Here is a 21,240-nt window from a genome sequence, read left to right on the forward strand (position 1 = left end):
AGCCATCATTTATTCTTAAGAGCCTGCGAATAAATGTTTATAGCTTCTTGGTATTTTGTTTTTTTTTTTTCCAGTGGACATCACATGTTTTCATCTAGGTTACTTACCAGGGGCTTACATGCTCCTGATTTTGACTGAATTCTTCACTGATGCTATTGCGTGCGTACTACCTATTTACCACCAATAGTGACTCTCTGTTGGTACCGCTTGTAAACAGCGAATTAGCCATAGTTAAATCCCCAGTCTTGGAAACCGCAGCAGACGTTTTCCAGTGTGAGCAATGTACAAATCAGAAACAGACACAATGTGCCTGAGAAACAGCAGTAAATGTAGAGTTTTCTGGCAGTGATGTGTTGGCTTGTGACATGCAATAAATGGCATTGTTGATATTTTAGGTAATGGTGCTTCACTGGGTATTTAGAACTTAATTCTGCAGCCCTGAACATTGGTAATGTTAGTGTAACACCAAGTTTTAATCCCATCAAAAGATCTGGCCTTGTTACTTAAAAAAGCAATCAAGAGCATCTCACGCTTACACACTGGCTATGCTGGAGGCCCATAAGGTACAGTTATAGCTCATCCACTGCCATGGATAAATCTCATTCCATCTAGTCCTTCAATAGTGTGCCTTATTTTTCCTATTGTTCAAACACCCAACTTTCTGTTGCATTCAAACCTTTCATTTCAATGTATTTTTTTCCTCTCCCCTTCCTATTTTTGATGCAGTTCTGCCATTGGTCCCACCCATGTGTGCCCAAGGACCGCACAGCAGCAGGCTCAGGGGGGCTGGAGCTCCAGCTGTGTGCACAGTGCTGACAGAGGCTTAAGCTGCTTTCCCCTTTGCTGTGTGGTGGGAATGGCTGTGGGATGCCTCTTCCTATGCAGCCTGGCAGCATGACAGTTTCATTTTTAAGCTATTTCCTTTCCCTAAGGTCCATATGGTTTCCATTCTCTGCTCTTCAATGTCAACTTATTAATCACTCAGCCTCTCGTCTAATACTGGATAAGACTATAAGCCTCTCCCTGCCTGTTTTTCATAAGGCTTCCATGTATCATATTAAGTTTGTAGTATTATTTCCTGACAAAAATGAGCTGAGATAATAGGTAATATTTCATTACCTTTTGTAATATTTTTTTTTATTGCACCACATTTTTGTACCAGTGCATATTTTTAGTGAAGTTATTGAAAATACTGCCCTCTGGTTATGAGCAGGACTATTATCTGGTACTGATGAAATCATTGTACATTTGTGTTTTGTAAGAGGAAAACATAGTAAAAACTTTTATTATCTCAGTTTGGCTACACTTTTTAAAGCTTTAAAAAATATATATATATAAATGAGATCATCAGATTTTATTTTGCTGGCTGGTTCCTTTGTCTAGCCTTCCAGTATGTGGTGCATTGCAAGTATCATCCACAACTTCTTGCTAACACGCTGATTAAAATTACAGGTATTCATCTATATTTGCGCCAGGCTCTTGGTAGTTCTACGCTGGCAGAAGCAAGTAAATAATCTCATTGATTTCTGCAAGAGAAATGATGAACGGAAAGGTCAATAGTCCATCCAAGCGTAGATGGTCCATTGGTTTAGTGCTTTCAAATATGAGAGCCATATGGGAAATGCATGTACAACTAGTGTGAGGCAACAGCAATGCTTGAATTCAAGGGTTTTCATAGGAAGCCATTTTTCTACTACAGCTCTACTAATCTATATGAGGAGCAATTCTCCTCCATGCTAATAACCTCTCTGCAAGGTTTCAAATTTTTGTTTCAGTCTATGATGTGCTTTTCTTTCCACTCTGCTTCTGGTCACTTGGTATGGGAACGTTCTCAGGGGAGAAAGAAACTCTTCCCAAGTTCTTGGGTTTTTTCCCTGAGTCATGTAGCTGCATTATACAGAAGAGCAAAATCCCTGGGGAAATTCTGGGACTGTATGAACATGGCAGTCAAATCCACAGATGCCCTTTGCTCTGCCTTGTGGGTATCTTTTATTGAAGAGGCTAATGAATTATTAGACAACTTTCTCGCATGAGCAAGCCAGAGCCAGAATTTAAGCTTATGCATGCATATTTTTCATCCATCCAGAATAGCACAGATCTGAGCTCTTTAATTACCGTATAGAAGAGACTGTCCCTAGGCAACGGTTCTTATTTCACACTACCTCTTCCAGGAATTTTAGATAGCTTCTGCAACTTGTCACATCTCCTAATAGATGAGATTATGATTCCTTATAGCTCAGCACACAGTGTCCTGGAAGTCTGACCAATTAGGCTTATTCTTCAGCTGGATGAGTCACCCCATACATACTTTATAACAAATGTTCAAATGGTTGTGTGTAGATGGGTTACAAGAAAATGGTGTTAAAATAATACTGTGTTAGAGCCATCCATACATAAAAGAAATTTCTTCCATCATTTTACTCCTCCACAGAGAAGCAATGACAACATTTTTTTGAAGCTGACTGGCAGTGATTTATAGACCTTGCCTCCTCCATACTGTTTATGCCTTTGGAGTGTGTCCCTCTAAGAAGTTTTTGAACTCCAGAGATCTTATTTTGCAGTAATGATGTATACCAAGGTTTCTGAGTCTGGAAGGGAATGGTGTCTGCTGTTTGCTTTCCATTTTGCACGCTTTGAAGGTAGCTCATGTTACCATGCTTTGCTATCCAGTGGTGACAGCAAGGTGCATTAGAAAAGGTATGCAAATGTAATGACTCTATTTGTCATGTTCCTTTGTGGGACAACAGATCTAACCTTTTGCATTTGAGGTAGACCTTACTGCTGCTTTTTCCTGTGTTTTCCTATGTTGCAGCTTTTAAGAACAATCTCTCTTATGTAAGCATCATAATTCCCTTGAGTTTCTGCCCTTATTTCTTTCTGTCAGTACTGAAATGAGATCAAATGCTCTTTTGCTTTTCAAGCAGACTATCTATTGAATGAAGTCCTGTTACTTCTGGAGAATAGGATTTCCAGTGATTCCTTTTGTCTTCCAACCAGTCAAGATAGCACAGAAGCCAAGAAGCATTTTTAAGGTGGAGTGGATTTCTACCCATTTTCTTGACTGTCACTTAGCTGAGCTTGTGTTCAAGACATCAGCACCCTGCTTAAGAAGAAACAAGCTGGAGAGCAGTGCTGGTGGCTTTTGTGCTTCGTCCAGTCAGACCCAGTGAGTTCAAGTAGACTTGTTCTAGCCCGGAGTTTGCTTTTCTAGCTCCAAATAGCAAAAGGTACTCGAGTGGCCTTTCGTGCAGTTGTACAACATGGAGCATCGGGTTGACGCTCATTACTGAGTTGTGCAAATTGCTCTCTTTATTACAGTTAAGTTCATGTGCAACCAGTTTGATCTCTGTTATCCCTAAATGCCATAGAGCTACTTGTTACTGCCTTTTCAGAGAGACAATGATTTAATGAGTATGAGTTAGGTGATAGTGACCTATCATGGTTATCTGACTTCTCAAGTCTTCCACAGTTCTTCCCTTTTCATGGATCATTTTCTTGAGAAAGTTGAAGTTCGGTCTTTCAGAGCTGGAATAATTAAACTATGTTCTTGTCATTAACAGAACAAGTTGGGAGTGGGTGTACGGGGGAGAAACTGAGATATTTCAGATGTTTCCTTAGGAGCAATTTATCTACCTGGGAAAATCATTTTCAAGTATTGAGCATTAGTTCACTGAAGAAGACTGGGAGCTTCACTCTTTTGCTACAAGTTGGCAAGATCTATTTTCAGAGTCATTGGCTGTGTATTCCATTCCTACTGAGTATGCAATGGCAATATAGTTCTTATCATTAGATCAGCCCTCTCATCCCTCCACCCTGAAACTGCTCTAAGACATGCAGATCCAGTAACTAGTGGATGTAATTATTCACCACATTTTTCATCAGGTTCTTAAAATATAGTGGAACCCATTCAAATGTTTCTGTTATTGAAATGCTCATATTGAAACAATTATTTTCCTCTGACCTAATGTGAAAGACTTGGAACAAAATCAGTCTTCAGCCACACCCTACAAAACAGGCATTGATGCAGCAATTGTTCATTATCTAAAACAAGCCAGTATCTGAAATGCTTGGCTCCCAGTTAAGAAAGATTTTGTCTGGGGTAAGGCCAGGGCTTGATTTCCTGTTGGTGACAGCTTTGCTGAAATGGAAGATGATTCCCCTGCTTACACCACTAGAATCTGACCCATTGAACCATCAGGATAATCTTGTAGTGAAAGGATCTTCACATGACAGGCATTGCCATTTGGAGGAAAGGAAAGTCCCGGGCTGTATGCTTGTGGAGGTAGGTGGTTAGCAGGTCTTGATCAGTTTCTTTCTGCAGGTAAGAGCTGTGGATGTGGAGGCTTATTCACCCCCTTTGGGAGTTTTCAGCTACTATCAGGCAATCTCTTTTCCCAGTGGGCTCAGATGCAGAGGGCATGTTCTTCTTGAAGGGGTGTCAGGCAGCTCTCGCTACATGTAAGTCTTCTCTGTACAGGGATGCAGTGACTTGTCTTTGGATCCCAAGCTTTGCCTTGGTTTTGGAAATTGAATATTTTCCACTGCAATGCGGAGGGTCGCAGTTTCTCCTTTCTCAAAAACACACTGCCCAGCCCTGCCTGGGTTTGAGTCTACTTATATCTGATGCAGACTAGCACCTGCATGGATTCAGACTCTTACTTTTGGTATGCATGAAAGGAATTGAGAAATGTTGCTCATCATCTTTCTGCCTGAGCTTGGAAATCATTCTTCTCCTCCTCTGGCTGTAAATGGGGAGACAAGAGGATTGGTCATATCTGTCCTAGCTGGTCTCGCAGCTTGCATGAAGGTAGATTGATGGAGCCATTTGTGATCATCAGTGACAATTCGGAGCTTTGAAGATGAATCAAATGTGGCTTTGTGGTTCAGCTGCCAGAAAACAGATATTTCTGATCACATCCCCAGGTGTGGTGCTATAAACTGTGCAAGGTTTCCCCTGTCTGAGTAGAAGTCTGTGTTTTTTGTGAGTTCACTGCTAATACCTGGCTTTCTGGTAAAGTCATGAAGTTTCCATGTCTAAAACACACAGAGGAAAAGTGTATTTTGATTTAACTAGAATGCTCTGTATAACTGGCTTAGGGCCCGCCTAGCAAAGTAAAAAAACCCCAAACAAATGACATGGCTTTTATACGAAATGGATTATTCCTTAAAGTATATTCTTGTTTTATATTCTTTTTTACAGAAACACACACACATACTCTTTTGCAAAGCCAGAAACCCCACCTCAAATAAATTTTGTTTTTGCCATCTGTGAGCACTGACAGAGAAATCAGCTGCAGAGATTTGTTCAGGGTTATTTTTTTCCTTTAAGTGATATTTGGATAGAAGAAGAAAGTTAATTGCTATGCAGAAAATGTCTAAAAATGGAAGTCACAGAGAATATTCATGTCTAAGGGTTTGTGGGATAGACCTGCTGAATCCCAAACCATGATATATGGGAGGAAGAAAGGAATTAAAGGGTAGAAAGCTCAACATAACCTTTGCTTTGGTACAAAATGCTTGAAAAAGGCTTATATAAATGACTGCATGGAGATACCCATTCTGCTAATTAGAAAATGTAATTGCAGTTTACATTTAGTCTGAATGATTTCTTACACTGCATCTTTGTCTCCAACAACACAATGCATGTTCCGTTCTGGCACCTCTGTCACCCCACAGTAAACCCTATTTGTTGGGTAATATTCTTGTCAGCAGGTGAGGTGGAGCGAAATATGCTTAATGCTAGTTTGGCTCTTACAGCAATAGGGACCAAATGGGATGGGGAAGAAAAGGGTTTTCAGCTGACCGAAGATAAGGCAAAGTTTGTTGACTGTCGTGAAGTGCATTTTGAGTCTTGTAGCCAAACCACAGAATGCTAAAAAAAAAATAATAATCAGGGAAGTGAAATGCTTCACTCATACTGTTTTTTTTTATTTCCATGTAATGTTTCATTCTATCTATAAAGTGCCACAAGCCACTGATTGAATGTTGAATAGACCTGAGCTCCCTCCTGCTAGTACTTGCAGATGTGTTAAGCCTGTTGGGTCAGATCCATAACTAATGGAACTGGCCTCGTGCCTTTGAAGGCATCATAATCAGCTAGATTATTCATTTTTGTTGTTTGTTTTTTAAAGAGTAGCATTTGTAAGTCATTTGCAGCAATAAAGATTCACATTTCTAATTTAAAATGTAAAGGCTTTTAATTCCTAAGTTACCCAGGGGACACTTTGCTCACCAAGTCCTCACTTTGTCCTTGTATGAAGCACCCACGTAATAAGAACAAGTTTTTTTTAAGAGAAATGGGTGTACTGGACCATGAATACTGCCATCTTATTAGCTTTATTTCCTGACCCGTGGTGGTAAACATTGATGCTGAAATGCATGTGAATGTGTTGACCTTCCTGAAGGAACAAACTTCCAATTTAATTCATTTTGTTGGGTTTTATTTTTTTTAAACCACAAGGGTGCACTGATCTAAGGTGTTTTAATTTGTGCAAGCTTGACCTTCAGTTTCATTTCACCTAAGAAGTCCATAGGACTGAGGAGTGGTAGGGAAAAGAGATTTTGTGCCCCGGCATACAAACAGCTTAAATTGTTCTGGGCATTCTTTGATCCAGTCTTCTGTTGTTCCTGGTTGACAATGAAAATGATAGTGTCACATGTAAAATGAACATATAAGAAAGCAATGTCTGAGGCAAACACACATGAACACATGGCTGGAGGAATGCCATTTTGTGCCTTAGCCCAGTACATCAGTGCTCAAGTCTGAAAGATTTGCTTTGAAAATTTCCCTCCCTGTGGAAGAAAGTAATTTCATAAAGCAAACAGACCTCAGCTTTTCCTTAGCACTGGCCTGATCGTTGGCAGTGGGATGGTGTTGGTGCTGGAGGGGTTTTGCACACAATGGGCCAAGAGAAGGCCAAGCTTCTGGGGACTTAGATGCTTCCAGGTTTGGGGGGATCTTCCTGGAGTTCCTGTGAGTACCACTGGGGAGCAAGCTGTGGAGCTTGACCTGAGTCAAAGAAGACCAGTAGCAGAGCAAGGAACACAACCTACGTTTCACAGATCTGTTGCCATGTGCTGATTCCTGAACCTGTCCTTACTCAGGGCTCCTAATGCTTTCCCTGCACTAAGTCCAATATGAGGGGCCAAGAAGAAGGGAAGATTTTGCATATCTGAGACTCTTCAGTGGTTGAGTCTTGGCAGGCAAAGGGTAGGCAATGACACATTTTATTGATGACTTGATTTATCTTGTATTCATGTTAATGCATTTAAAAAGAGCTCTTGATGAGCTGAGGCATCCATTGTCACATACTACATGAAGTGGCTGGAGGAAATGTCACTGCCAAGGCTTTGCATGATGCAATGGAAGATGGCAGCACATTGCTGATGAAGGCTTAGCTGTGGAGATGATGTGTCTGACTGCTGCAATCCCACTTACTGAAAAACCATCTCAAATTAGTCATCTGGAAGGAAGCCTCTTTCCAGCATTGCTTGCGGAATAGTATGTCAGGTGTCATTAGAAACATGGGTTTGGGAAGAAAAGCACCTTTATAAGCAGTGTTTCTGAGTCACCCCACTTGTTTTATTTTGGGGATTTGCTTCTTTTCTTTTAAAGGTAGCAGAGTCACAGAAAGAAGGAGGGAAGGCTTATGATAGTTGAGAAAGGAAGAAATTATCCTTATAGGAGGAAAGGGAAAAGACCTTCAAATACCTGTATGGTCTGCCAAAAAGGCTGTGTATTTATTTAGTGTTCCTAGAAACAAAGTTATAGCATCTCAACATACAAGCCTATTGTGATGAAGGATTTTTGGTTTATGTCATTAAATGGCAAAAAAGCAAAAGCAAACCAAACAGAGCTTTTTATTTACTTAAGTGGAAATTCACTAATATTCAGTGGTGGAGGCATCCTTATGGAAAATGGCATTTTAGAACTTCCACAAGGAATAGGGCTTTGGAAACCGAGCCATGAATTTTCCATTCAAGGGGTTTGACTTGGCACAGAAAGATGTCACGCAGACCGCAGCTGGCATCAGACACAGTTAAAAAGATCTGAGGCTATTAGTGCCTAAACAGCCACTAGAAATTATATTACATGATGGAGACCGGCTAATATAATTGAGCCAGCTAGTTATTGTGCGCATAATTTAATTATTTGACAAATTGCTTAGAAACACGGTGTTCTTGTTCCACACTCGTGCTGCACTCACAGTATTACGAGGCACAGAGCAGAGAATTGTTGTTGGGTACATGGTCATCTTGGAAGGTAGATATTTCTTTTTAAGATTTGCAATGTTGGAGAGGTTCACTGGTGTAGTGGTGGTGGGGTGATGTATGCAGAGATGGGTAGAGCCATGGGGACACGGCTGGGATAGCAAACTGACTCAGAGACAGCTAGTTTTGTTCCAAGTGGATACCTTTGAGGCTTTAGGGTAGTTGCAGAAATAACCCTTTCTTTTCTCTATTCTGCGAGTCTTTTGGACTTTGATTGCTGGGCTGGGTGGGCTGAAAGGAACTCACGAAATAGTGGAGCAGATGTGAGATGTTTTTGGACCCCAAAATTATGCAGTCCTCACGGATGATGTTCAGTGTTCTTAGTAGAACTGGGGCCAAATTGGATTATGGCTATGAATTCTAAGGAAAAGGAACAAAAAAAACCTAACCCTTAAACTTCATATAAGAAGCCATGCAGCGCTAAGAAATATTTTCCCATGGCTCTGAAGATTTCGATACATGACTAAGGACATTTCCCTCTCGTAAGAGATGCTGCTTAAGAATCTGGACACCACCTGGAATAAAGCTGTGCTGTAATAATGAAGGACAAATCCTACATCATCTTGAACAGTACCAAGCAAATATGAAGACCCAATTGTGTCTCTTTTTTGCCCATTAGCCTTCCAGCATTTCAGAGATTAAGCTGTTGCTGTAAGATCAGCAAAATCAGCAACTTATTAGAAAAAGATATGTAACAATCAGGAGTGAAATGACATTTTTTAAGAAGTACAGCCAAATAATTTTTACTTGCAGAACAGATCAGGCTGTATTAGAGGGTGCTGGGCAATGCACCACACCATTTCTTTGGCTGAGTCTAAGCAGCTGTTCCTGGGGTGTGTTTCAGATTCCTCATCCCCCTGGTTGATCCATCTGAGTGTCCTGTCATCCTGTGGCTCCCTCCCTGCCTACATGCCTGAGTTTTCTTACAATAGCAACATGTATTCAAATGATGGGGTGGTTCACACTTGGATTTCATCCTGACATACAGGTGCGAGGTAGCCAGGATAGATGGCTAGATCCAGGATCTGGGAAGTGCTCCTGAGTCTTTCACTTTAGCTGTAACTTTCATGTAGAGATCTAACATTTCCAATCTTATGTCTAATTATCAGCTGGAAGAAGTTACAGGATGAAGGGGAAAAATTTACCTACTTGGATTTATCACCATAAGCAGAAATCCTTGTAATGATATCATGAGTGTATGAACATATACCGAGGTGCCCTTACAGCTGAAACCTTTCTACTGTGCGGCAGGACCTCTGGGACTGGTCCTGTGGCAAATGGATTGATGACTTGTGATATTTTTCTCTCTTGCATGCAGGTTAACTAGGTTACCAATGGAGATAGGTTTCCAGGTGTAATGGCATGGCCATAAACTGTGGAAAGAGCCTTGTTGCCTATCCAAGCATAGCTGTTATGCTCTTCTGTGCAAATCATCTTGACAGAATTCTTGACAGAAATTCAATTTTGTTTATAACATGTTTTGCCTCATTCAGAGTCTTTGTTCTTCTACAAAGAGAAAATTAAACCCAAGAGAATTTCTTCAACTGAACTGACTATTAAAGGTCACAAAAATTCCCAATAACCAGCAACATTGAAGGTATCTTTTAAACCAGACATGGCAGTGGCATCCTTTCCTGACAAATGTGAAGGTGAAACTGCAGTGCCAGAACAGACACAGGCATCTGGTTTCTGAGCTCCCTTATTCGCATCACAGCTGCTAAGACTAGGAAGACTGTGCAGAATTTTGTAGGGACTTTTCCATGGTAAATGGTGTTCACCTGGCAATTAAAGTGATCTCTACAGTAACACACAACTCTGCATTCTGAGAGCATTAACTGTTCTCTTTGCGCTGATTGTCTGTCTGGTTTTCCTATAGGCAGCAACGCTTTTCTTATTATGGTGTCTTCTTTGCTGTACTCCTCTTTTGAGCATATATAAGCATATATATTGCATGCTCTGAGCAGTGAGAAAAGTGTCCAGAGTCAAACATCTATTTGCCAAGTTTAGAAGAAAGATCATGCTTGATAGTTAAGAAGTGCCACCCATACTGATGAAACCCCTGTGTGCCAGCCTCTTACAAGAGCTGCATGAGCACGGAAGAGAAATTCTGTGCTGTTTTCATCAGACAGATTGATAGAGCTCACATCACCTGTTTGCATCCTGAGAATTGCTCCACTTAGGTGGCAAATGGAGGATAGTTTCAAATGCCTGGGTACCTGGGGCTTGTGCCTGATCCAAAACAGCATGTGGTACATGTCGTTTTCCTCCAAAGCTGGACTGAGTGCAGCTGTTTCCCCTCAAAGAAAGGGCAGCACAGTGATTTTCCAGATGTATTTTAGACAGCAGATGATAAGGCTGCTGCCTGAGTATGAGCAGTGATGAGTTTGAGCTTTAGTAGTGGAGCACGAGGATTGCAGTGCTGAACCAGAGTAGCTGACCATCTCATTTGGAAACCCATTTTAGTGACCTGGAGGCAGATGTGTCAAGGCAATGTGTGAAAACCCAAAATGGACAATTTCTCACCTTTCTGAAGAAACCTGAGCCTGCAGAAGGTGCCTACTGATTCTAGTGTACCGTAGGAAACTGAAGGAGATTTAGACACCTGGCTGCCTTTGTGGGTCTGTGTCTAAATGTCTGGTTCGTGCCATCAAATATGAGAACTTGGTGGAGGTAGAAGGGGCTGTCCCCTTTGTTTTAAGCCCTACTTCAAGCCATATGGAGACTCTCTATATGAATGTCTCATCTTTTTGGAACCTTACTGAGCTGCTTTTTCCAACCCTATTGTACAGAGTAGATTGGTTAGATTGTAATTTATTTAACAAACTAATTGTGGTTTGAGTTAGAAAAAACACCACTTCTTCAAAAAGTGTTGCTTCAGTTTTGTAGGATGTCTTCTGCTGTGTTTCACTGTTGCATTTGAATGCCTTTGTTATTTTCTCTCCCTATCCATTTTTCTTTTTACCATTTTTATACTGAGTCCTTGCAGTCTGTGACACCATCAGCAGAACCTGGGAACAAAGCATAAAGGTGGAACAACAAGCCCTGACACCAGGGCCATGATTATAGGCTATGTATGTTCCTCCAGCTGCTAATGCGAGTAATATGTGACTTTAAGTGAGAACAAACCCACACCCCCCATATCTCACCAGCCCAGTTTGGATGCTGAATGCTAATAGAGAGCCGTCTGCATCCAGTCCCCACTGGGAAAAAAAATATTTGTCAACTGATTTCAAACAGTGCATAACTTTGAAGGAGCTGCCATCTGCTGACAGACCCTTCCCCCACCGCACTGCCTGTAAGTCCTTCCTGATAAATATCGGCTCTGTGAGGAGTGTTCCCATCAACCTCTGTTCAGGATCCACCCTTCCCCTCTTCCTTCTTCCCCCTAAGTATTTCCAGAGAGCTCAGGTTTCCCAGGACTCTAAGGCACCAGAGTACCTCACTGGTTTGTATGGCAGTCAGTACCAGCCCAGTGCACAGAGCCTGCAGACTCTGTGGTATGTTATCACTATTGCTGTCAAAGCCCCTAACCTTGATTTTTGGAGTGACATGCATCTCCCTACTCTTCTTCCATGGGGAATGATGGGTGCACACCCTCTCTGTATAAGGGCACAATTTTTTGCCGAGGAAAACAGTAAGGAATAAAAATGTAGAAACCTTGCAGTGGAAAAGGCCATTAAAAGAATGCCCTGCTGTTTGGATGTGGCATTGTTCTCTGGTTTGCTTTTAAATAAGGCTTTTCATTGTAGCTAGAGAGGGAATAAGGGGTTTTTTGATGGAAAAAAAAAAAGCCATGGCCAGCTGTTGAAATCAAAGAGAGTGGGAGGGATACTTAGACGGACAGCATGAAAGCCAGGTTAACTGGAATACCATTGCAATTAGATGTCATCTCACTGGAGCAAAACCTACTGACAACTGATGTCCTGTTGCTTGATGAAGATACATCCTTTTTTTTATCTGTGCTGTGAAAATCCAACATGTACTTCATCTATGGGGAAGGTGGGGAGGAACCAAGCCAAGCATGCTGTTGTTGATGGGAGGTTGACATCATCTTTCACGGATATAAGGGCCTCTTTCCATGTTGTGTGGAGGATGGGGAGATTTTTGGTGTGGTAAGGCTGTTGTCTTTTCTCCAGTCCAGCAGACACTCCCCTCTTAAGGGAACCTTTGGGAATCATATGAGACTTTGGGGAAAGGGCAGGCAAATATCCCCCCTTCTTCTACCCACTCGAGCAGTCACACGTGACAGATTGATGCCTGCAGCACTTCCAGGTTTTATCTGCTTGCTAAATTTTATTTCCCCTCTGTGAGTGTTTATATTGCTTAGAGACTGCCAAGGTTCATGTTAATCATAAAAAAAAGTGGAGGTTTATTAGGTATTGCAGCTCTGTGATTTTTTGGTGTTTGAATGTCAATGAAGCTCTGTCTGCGCCGGAATAGCTAGAGAGGTGGATCTTAGCTCTGGCATGGCAAAATATCCTGGGATGAATTTTTCTTCCCTTTTCTCTGGGTTTTAACATCTTACATGACATTTCATCCCAGAGTAATTTTACACTATGTATCATCATGTGTAATATTGTGTCACACTGTAATTTTGCAAGTCCATGAAAGGAGGAGCGAGGTGAGAATGGGCTCAATTACACCCCAGAGGGAGGGGAGAGCTCAGTGGAGTGACCCGCTCCTGGGAGGTAATGAATTGGGTGTCAGCACATTGCTGAGCAGAGGAGGATTTATTATTTTTAGGGGTTCAGTGGGCAGACAAGAGGAAAGGCACCCGTCAAGTCACATTACTAATGGTCATTTCCATAGGCTGTGCATGTACATGGAATTTAACAAAGGAAGGGACATTCATTCTTGCTCCAGGCAGCTTGGTTCTTCCTTTTCTGAAGGCTAAAGGAGGAGCTTGGCTAATTTAACCGGCTCAGGGTGAGAAGCCTTCAAAGCAAGTTTGATGTCAACTCTTGGGGAAGGCAGACACAGTGGTTCTGGGGCAGGGAGACAGCTCATAGTTCAGGGATATTCCACTCTCACTGATGCAGAGGGGGAGAAAGGAACCAGGTAGATATTAGAGCAGGAGGAATCATAGCACAGCGTGTATGCATCCTGCTGGTGTGCAGCTCGTGCTAGCGCTGATGAGGAAGGTTGTATTTACTAAAGAAAGCTAGAGGATGAGTAGCTGCTTATTTCTCAGGGAGAAGAGGTACTTCCTCACCGACTTACACTATGTGTGCTCTCAGGTGGCATTTGGTATAATTTCATTACCCTTTGTCTCTTCCTTTGCCCTCAGCACAAGTTTGTTCCTTCAGTTTAATCCAAGCAATATTTCCTTTGTTTTCAGTGTACATTGTATTTAGGGCAGAGCAAGCAAACTGGAGAGCTGAACAGTTCTTACTTTCAGAATTTCTAGCCAGGGCTGCCCTACAGCATTGGTTTGGTACAGTAACATCTACATCTTGCTTCAGTGCCTTCAGGCTAAACTCGAAGGGGACTTACTTGTGTCATTGTCATCTTTGTATTACTTTGTATTAAATTGTTTGTGGAGGAAGTACCTGGCTTAACATGCTCCCCTTTTAAATGAGGAAGAGTTGATAAACATGTATTCTACGGGGAAAAATGCTCTTCCACAGTGGCATGCCACACCTGGGTTGTGATAGTTCTTTTTGGACAGGGGCCTTTTTAACCAGGTCTCCTGTTGGAAGAAGTAGAGAGTGTTGGCATACTTAATCCAGGAGCTCTCTCCTTTTGACTCTACTTTTTCAAAAGGACATTTTTCATTTTTTCAGGTGCATTATGACTTCTTTGGGGGCAGAAATCATGGTAAATTCCATTTCCATCTCCATGAATCCTACCGAGACTTCCTCTTCAGTACTATGGAAAGGGATATGGCTTCCTTGGGTTGGGAACCCATGAGCTACCATAAAGCTGGCCTGAAATATTTCTACTTAAACTTGCAGGCAAATGTGCTTTAATGGAGAAGAGGTGGAGCCCATATTTTCTTGGTTAGACTAGCTGCAATTCATACAACTGTACTCCTTTTCTACCAGCTACCTTTTGAGCACACCAGGACTCTTATGCATGTTCTCTTATGAGATCCAGCAGTAAGTGCTTCTCCCTCTGCAGCTGCCTTTTGCTTAATTGACCCATTTTGCAGCAGATTAGGCCCCAAGGAGGAGGTTAATATGAGCAGTTATTGTAAAAGGCAGGTTGAGGCTTCAGTGAACTGTTCATCATTGGAAAAGCCTGTTAGCCTCAATCTTCTTACCTTTTACACTTTATTCTAAAATATTCTGACTTGACAATGAACTTATGAATATCTCCTGCTAGATACAGTCTCCACACCTCTCTCTTGTCTGAGTTTTGAAGTGAATGTATTCAATCAGATTTAACACCAGGCATGCAAATTTACCTTCACTCTTCCTTTTTGTTGTAAAACAGCCACGAAAACTGTAGCTCTGGATCTTCCAGCACTGCAGGTAGCATTACTAGGGCTGCTTTAGCTTCTCTGAATAACAGTCCCAATGTGCTGTGTGCAATGTAGGAATGCCTTTCAGCAGGCAATGCATCTTTCTGCAGGATTGGTGAGGGTGAGAAGTCTTTTTCTGCCCTGCAAGCAATTACAGTAGCCCTTTGAGACTATGCAGGGATTGCATATCATACAGATTCTCAAAATTACAGCTGCAATGGTAACCAAAAGAGAGAATTAGAGCAAAATTTGGTATGAAACAATGAACGTTAAACAATTTGTATATCTTTATTGATATAACATTAGTAATATTTCATAGTATTATTGTTATATTAATATTGTATCGATGAATTCTCTTTATAAGCTGATGTTCCTGACAAGCCTGTACACTACCTGGTAGGAATTACCTCTGCATTTCCCTACTCCCTACCATCACCAGTCTCCTGTACATTTGTTAAGGGACAACTTCTGCCTGTACCTACTATTCAATTTCCTTACCCATAGCAGAAAATAAAGAGGATTGTGACAGAAGTGTAACAACAAAATGGTGGATAAGCCCTGTATGACTAGATGGAGCTGGAACATTTGTGGTTCTTCCTTGCTAGGGCAGTAAATAATGATTGGTTGCCTTTAGTACAGGTAAGTGCAGCCCTGATACTGGGATGGGGGCATGTTTTGGAGGATGGGCATGGTATGGTGGTAGCATGCCTGCAGGCAGGGGTATTAGCCAGGGTCAGGCACACAGCCTCAGCCACATCCTACCATTGTAGCAGTCTCAGTGGATGGCTTTTGCTGTGACCAGACAAAATTTGCAGCCATGGGATCAGCTTCTGGTGCCAAGATTAGAGAGTGGGATTCAGAAGGAAACAGATTGAGGTTGTGGGTAGGAAAAAGCCTCACTGATCGCTGTCCCTGCTGTAAAACCCATGCCTGACCTCAGATGTTTTCTATAGGAACTTCCTCAGTGTGAGCTCTCACAGGCTCACCGAGCTCAGGAACATTGCAGCCCCTTCCCAATGCAGGCAAACATCCTGCAAAAGGCACTGCTGCTGGTACTCAGTGCTGGTACTCTGGAGCCAGACCAGACTGGGAAGCCACCACAGCTTTAAATGCTTCCCCTACTCCTGCTCCCACCCGCATCATCTCTGTAAGTGATTTCATTTGATTAGGAACTCTAGTTTGCATGGTAACACTGGAGCCCCAGGGATTATGACATTTTTTTTCATGCCGATCCAGATCAGTGTGAGACAGCAGCCTCCACAGGATGGGTTTGCTGTAATTCAGGCAGTAGAAGTCCAGAGCCATTTATGCTGCATTTGTGAAATTACCAGCTGGGACCAAGAAAGCTTTCGGGAAGGGGAAAAGGAGAGTGTATTTGGGATCCTTGCTCAGTCCTTAGGGAGGGCACAGCTCAGGTAAAATCAAGGATCAGGGCCTCAGTACAGACATCTGAAGGGGGACAGGAGACTTGCTGTAGAAGGAGCTATTTAAGAGGGAACTGGAAGGGCTGGAGAGAAGGGAGCTAAAGCAGAGAAACAGAATGGTGCAGCAAGCTAACTTGCTTGGGAATGAGGACAGAGGGAATATCTGAGCCCCAAAGAGGGTATTGAGCCTAGTACCTCCAACACCAGCATCTGCTCTTGGATGTGCTGCAGGATTTACATGCTGGGCTTGTTCGGTTCGGGGTGGTTGAGGTATTGACCTTTTACAGCTCTGATAGAGGATTCCCTTTTTCCCACCCTCCTTTCTGCAAGTTACTTGATGCACAACTTACCCCTGTGGCATTGCCCAGAAGGCACAAAGACATAAATACTACAAAGGCTTCATTCTTCCTACCAGCTCACCTACTGCTGCTATCAGAAAAGCAGGATCTCACCATGGTCGTAAGGCAGTTTATCTGCACAGATTAGACCCTGAATGTGGGCTCCAGCTGCTGGTGGATCCTGCTGGGCCAGCAGATGATGCTTCTGATGGAACAGCTGAGAGCATGGGAACACAAAGCCACCAAATGCCTCAGCAAAACCCATACATTTGCAAGGGGTTAAACACAGGAATGTGCACTCCTGAAGGTCTGTGGGGGGATGGAAATGATGTGAGAATTCAGGGCTATTGGATCTAGCATTCATTCAATTACCATGCTTTGTTAAGTACTGCACAGTGGAGTGGTGAAGACTGCAGTCTGTTAGAATGGCTGTTACTGTAAGTCATTTAATTATGAGGTTGCTCATATGCCATTTTAACATATGTAGAGTAACATTATCCCTCTTTTGTAGGTCACTATTCTCATAAGTCTGGCTCTTGCATTCCTTGCCTGCATAGTGTTTCTTGTGGTATACAAAGCCTTTACTTACGACCACAGTTGCCCAGATGGATTTGTTTATAAGGTAAGAAACTTCAGATGGATGAATTGCCTGAGATAATGATAGACTTTAATTGACTGCATGGTTACAGTTCTAGTCTGTTTTTTTTGACCAGCCCAAGCAGAACATTTGGCAGGAATGTGTTGAAATGGGAAAAGTGTTATGGGAAATGTGGACTTGCATCTGCCTCCATCAGCTACTGTTACACTGTAATTGTTGGGATTAGCATGATGTTCAGGACAGATGTTCAGGAGCAATCCCTCATATTTGTGAATGGATTTATTGCAGCTGGAATCCTGCATTTGCTTCCCACACGTTCAAGTGATTGAGGTTTACTGGGATGCGTTTTAATGGAAAGCAAATTCCCAGAGTTCTGGCACAATTGCCCTTTGTGAAAGAAATCCAGATTTGCCCATGTATTTTCTTTTTAGGTGCTTTTGAGGCACTATCAAGTGGAAGCCCATGTAACTTCATTGCTAAAACCCAATTGCCCAGTGATTTTATAGTGAATATTCACAGAACTATTTGCCTGGTCTGTTGAGATTTAAAGAAACACCCAGAAACATTTGCAAAATAGTTCTTACTGTGAATAAACTCATAAACTCACAGGAGTCTTGACCACACTGGGGATACTCTGTGGGCTGGAAAATAGAGTAAGGATGTTGATTTATTAATCATTGTGAATTATTCCCTTAGGTTATATAAAAATGAAGTTAGAGCCATGAATTTCAGCATCAGATCCAAACGTGAACTTCTGAAAAGATTAAAGGTTTTGGACTCAGATTTCAGCTGGTCACATTGAACTGGGAGTTGGGGGAACTCATAATAAAATAATAATTGTACCTGGAGCCCTTCCTGTCCTTGGTGCTACTTCAATGTCAGTGAATACGAACCAGACTGATGTTTGTTACCATTTGACTGCTCTTTTACAGCTGTTGCAAACCAAATTGTTTTATCTATGCAGTTGTTAGCAAATGAGTGTCCATACTAGCACAGCGGAGATGCATGGGCAGTGTCTGCCCAGACAAGCTCTGACAAGGACTGGCCAGCTGGGCTATGCTTGCTACCATCTCTGACCAAGGTGGTCATCCTACAGGTCAGAGATAACACTCTGCAACAGAGCAGCACGTAAGCAGCTTACTCTGCCTCTGCTTGTCCTCCACCAGTCTGAGGACTAATCCAGGACGTAGTTCTGCAGAGCTTTCAGTCCAGTATGTGGCAGGAGCTGCTCACCCAGTCTTGCTAGAACTGCAGCAAGGAGTCTTGGTCTCTGTGCATAGCAGGAATGTACCAAACCAGTCAGACCTTCATTTTACAGACCCCATTTCCCATCCATGGAGGAAATCGGCTGCCATCAGGGTTGCCAATAGCAACAGGTTTTGAAGGCTGTGTCTGACTCTAAACTTTGTGCATTCCTGTGGTGCTGAAGGGCAGTCAGGGCTGTGCAGCAGATGCTCTGGCTACAAGAAGTCTGAGCCAAGTGTCATCCATGAGAACAGCTAACCCTATGATTTTTAAAGTGAGAGCCTCAGGCCAGTGGAATCATTCTTGATGTCTCTTGCTTTCTCCCCCTTTCCAGCACAAGCGGTGCATCCCGGCCTCACTGGATGCATACTACTCCGCACAGGATTCCAACTCCCGGGGCAGGTTCTACACTGTCATCAGCCACTACAGCATGGCCAAGCAGACCAGCTCCCGGGCTGTATCACCCTGGCTGTCTTCAGGATCGGTAAACCACGAAGCCAAGGCTGCTAAGACAGAAGGTCACTAAAATTAACAAGTGGTGATGGGCCAAGTGTTGGGGGGGGACGGACACCACCACGTCTACACTGCATTGCTCTAAGCTGAGGGTGCTGTGCTAACAGCATGACAGGAGTAAATAAAACCCAAGTGCAGGAGTCATCTTAATGGATATTTCTTTTCGTGCATTGTTCTCGTTGATTTGTTACTGAGTCGAGCTCTTGTACAAAGGCATGTTTGATGTTTGACTGTACCTTACGATGTAAAAATATTTTTAAATCATTGCTTAACTATTTGTTAGAAAAAGAAATTAAAAAACAAAAAAAGCAAATTAGATAAACAGCCAGAGAGGATAAAAGCAGCAAAGAGAATCCTGCAAAGCTGGAAAGCTGTGACAGAGGCTTAACATTCAGTGAAGGAAAAGCTGAAAGCCTTTTGGGAGAAGGGATAGAAAGAACCTGGTACAAAGACATTGTGATGTTGCTTAGCTTGCCACGGGGGCAGGGGGGAAATATTGCTGTCAAATTGAATCTAGCATCAGTGTGCATTTGCTGATAAATAGAAGCATCCCCTCTTTCCTCAAACATACACACATGGAAACACACGTGTACACATACCCCTGCACAGTGGCCTAAGTAAATCCAGAAAGATCTAGGCATTCATAATGAGCCACCACTGTGCTGGTGATCTTGGCTGGGCTCTGAGGCTGAAATCCTGGTTGCTATTTGGATATGGAGCACAATAGAAGCAGACAGAGGCTGCTATGGTGATATCATGAATACACTTCTTAATGCAGGACTAGGAGTCAGGAGATCAGGGCTTTATTTCTGCTTCTGGCACAAATTTCCTGCATGACCTGTGGCAATTCTCATGAGGCTTCATCCTTTGGGACCTCTCTCCTGAGCGTCACCAGCAGACAAAGAAATGCCATTGTGAATTGAGGAGCATCTCAAGAGTGGTGATAGTGTAGAATAGTATCGAGCCTCTAACTTCTCAGCCCCTAATTTTCCCTCACACATGGAATGGGATACTCTTGCTTCCCTCCTTCAGTGTCAGGTACTTTAGTATTTAATGTCATTCTAAGTAAATAGAGAGGGATGGCTGCAGCATGCTCTCAGAGTCCAAGAGTTCCATCAAACCTCTGCTTGCAAACACAGACCAGACTCCAAGCTTAATCCAGTCCTGGCGAATGTAGAACATCCTCTCCCCACAAACAGCATGTGTAATTAGTGCAGTCTGGTGGGATTTACAAAAGGATTCTCCTTTCTCAGAGCTGCAAGCCATTGCTGCAAGGCAGCTCTGCTCCTTGGTAGCGCAGACAGGGTGAGAGTGAGCAGCAGGAGCAGAGTGCACAGAGAGGGCAAGGATCACATTTGACTAAGGCTGCTTTTTCAGATTTGTGGTAGACTGGGATGGAAATTAGGAACCGGCCCCTTCTTCCCCTGCATTGGGCAGTTTTGCGCTCCATTTTGCATACATAGACACTAGAGGGTGTTAAATGAGGGCAGAACTCCTCAGTCCTAACAGGCATCATGATAAATAACTGTATAGTGTAGCTAAAAATGTAGTGCCAAATACCATTGTCTGATTTCCTATCCTTCCTTCCCTTTCCACCTGTAAATCCATTTCTCTCTCACAATGTACAAACCACCCCCTCCACCAACAATCAAAACTCCAGCAAACCACTGAACAGTTTATAATTTCGTGGTGTATTTTTTGTCAGTAGGTAGCAGAGACTGAAGTATTTTTTGGTGTAATTCTTGAACTTTTCTGACGGGATTAAAATAAAGCTAGATGTGACTGAGTGTTCCTGTGGCTCCGGCAGGTTTTCTTGGGGCGACTCGTGCCATGGGCTGGGAGGTGGTGGGAAGGATGTATGTGTGCCTGGTGCTGCCAGGAGACTGCACCTCTGCATGGGACCTGGGGTGACTTATGGATTCCAAGAGGCTTTTTCAGAACTTGCTACTTTCCCATTTAAAGGCCTCTGGGGCTAATTCCATATGTTCCTGCCCATTTTTCAATTGTAAATAGAAAAACAGTGATTAAACCCAAGCTTATCTTCTACTGGTGTCTCTAGACTTTACAGAGGGACCACCATTCCCATTTTAAGGCCCATGAATGATAGAAACTTTGGCTGACAGCAGTGTCTCCTTTGCCATCTGCTCTGAATGCAAGTGTTCATGTACGCTGGAGCAGGCTCTGGAAGAAGGGCTGTTGCGAAAAGGAGCCCTGCAGGGAAATACCCTTAACAAACCAAGAGCCATGGCTGAACTTGGAAAAAGTTGAGCTCTGTACCCGAACTCTGCAGCTTGGTTTCTAACAAAACCACAACTATATTCATCTCACATTGTTCTGAAAGCAGATTGTATTTCCTCAAATCCTTCAGCTCTTTCAAATGGAATGATA

General features: G+C 42.7%; 1 protein-coding gene across 1 annotated transcript in view; it reads left to right on the forward strand.

Annotated features, from left to right (window-relative positions):
• Positions 1–20,638, forward strand: part of NSG2 (neuronal vesicle trafficking associated 2) — a 36,534-nt gene extending 15,896 nt beyond the window's left edge. The window contains exons 4-5 of the mRNA XM_065690371.1: positions 17,008–17,118; positions 18,674–20,638. Of these exons, the coding sequence (XP_065546443.1) occupies positions 17,008–17,118; positions 18,674–18,865 (303 nt within the window). The 3' untranslated portion in view covers positions 18,866–20,638. The remainder of the gene's footprint in view (positions 1–17,007; positions 17,119–18,673) is intronic.
• Positions 20,639–21,240: the final 602 nt, after the last annotated feature.

This window comes from Lathamus discolor, chromosome 10 (assembly GCF_037157495.1).
Source record: "Lathamus discolor isolate bLatDis1 chromosome 10, bLatDis1.hap1, whole genome shotgun sequence".
Taxonomy (NCBI): domain Eukaryota; kingdom Metazoa; phylum Chordata; class Aves; order Psittaciformes; family Psittacidae; genus Lathamus; species Lathamus discolor.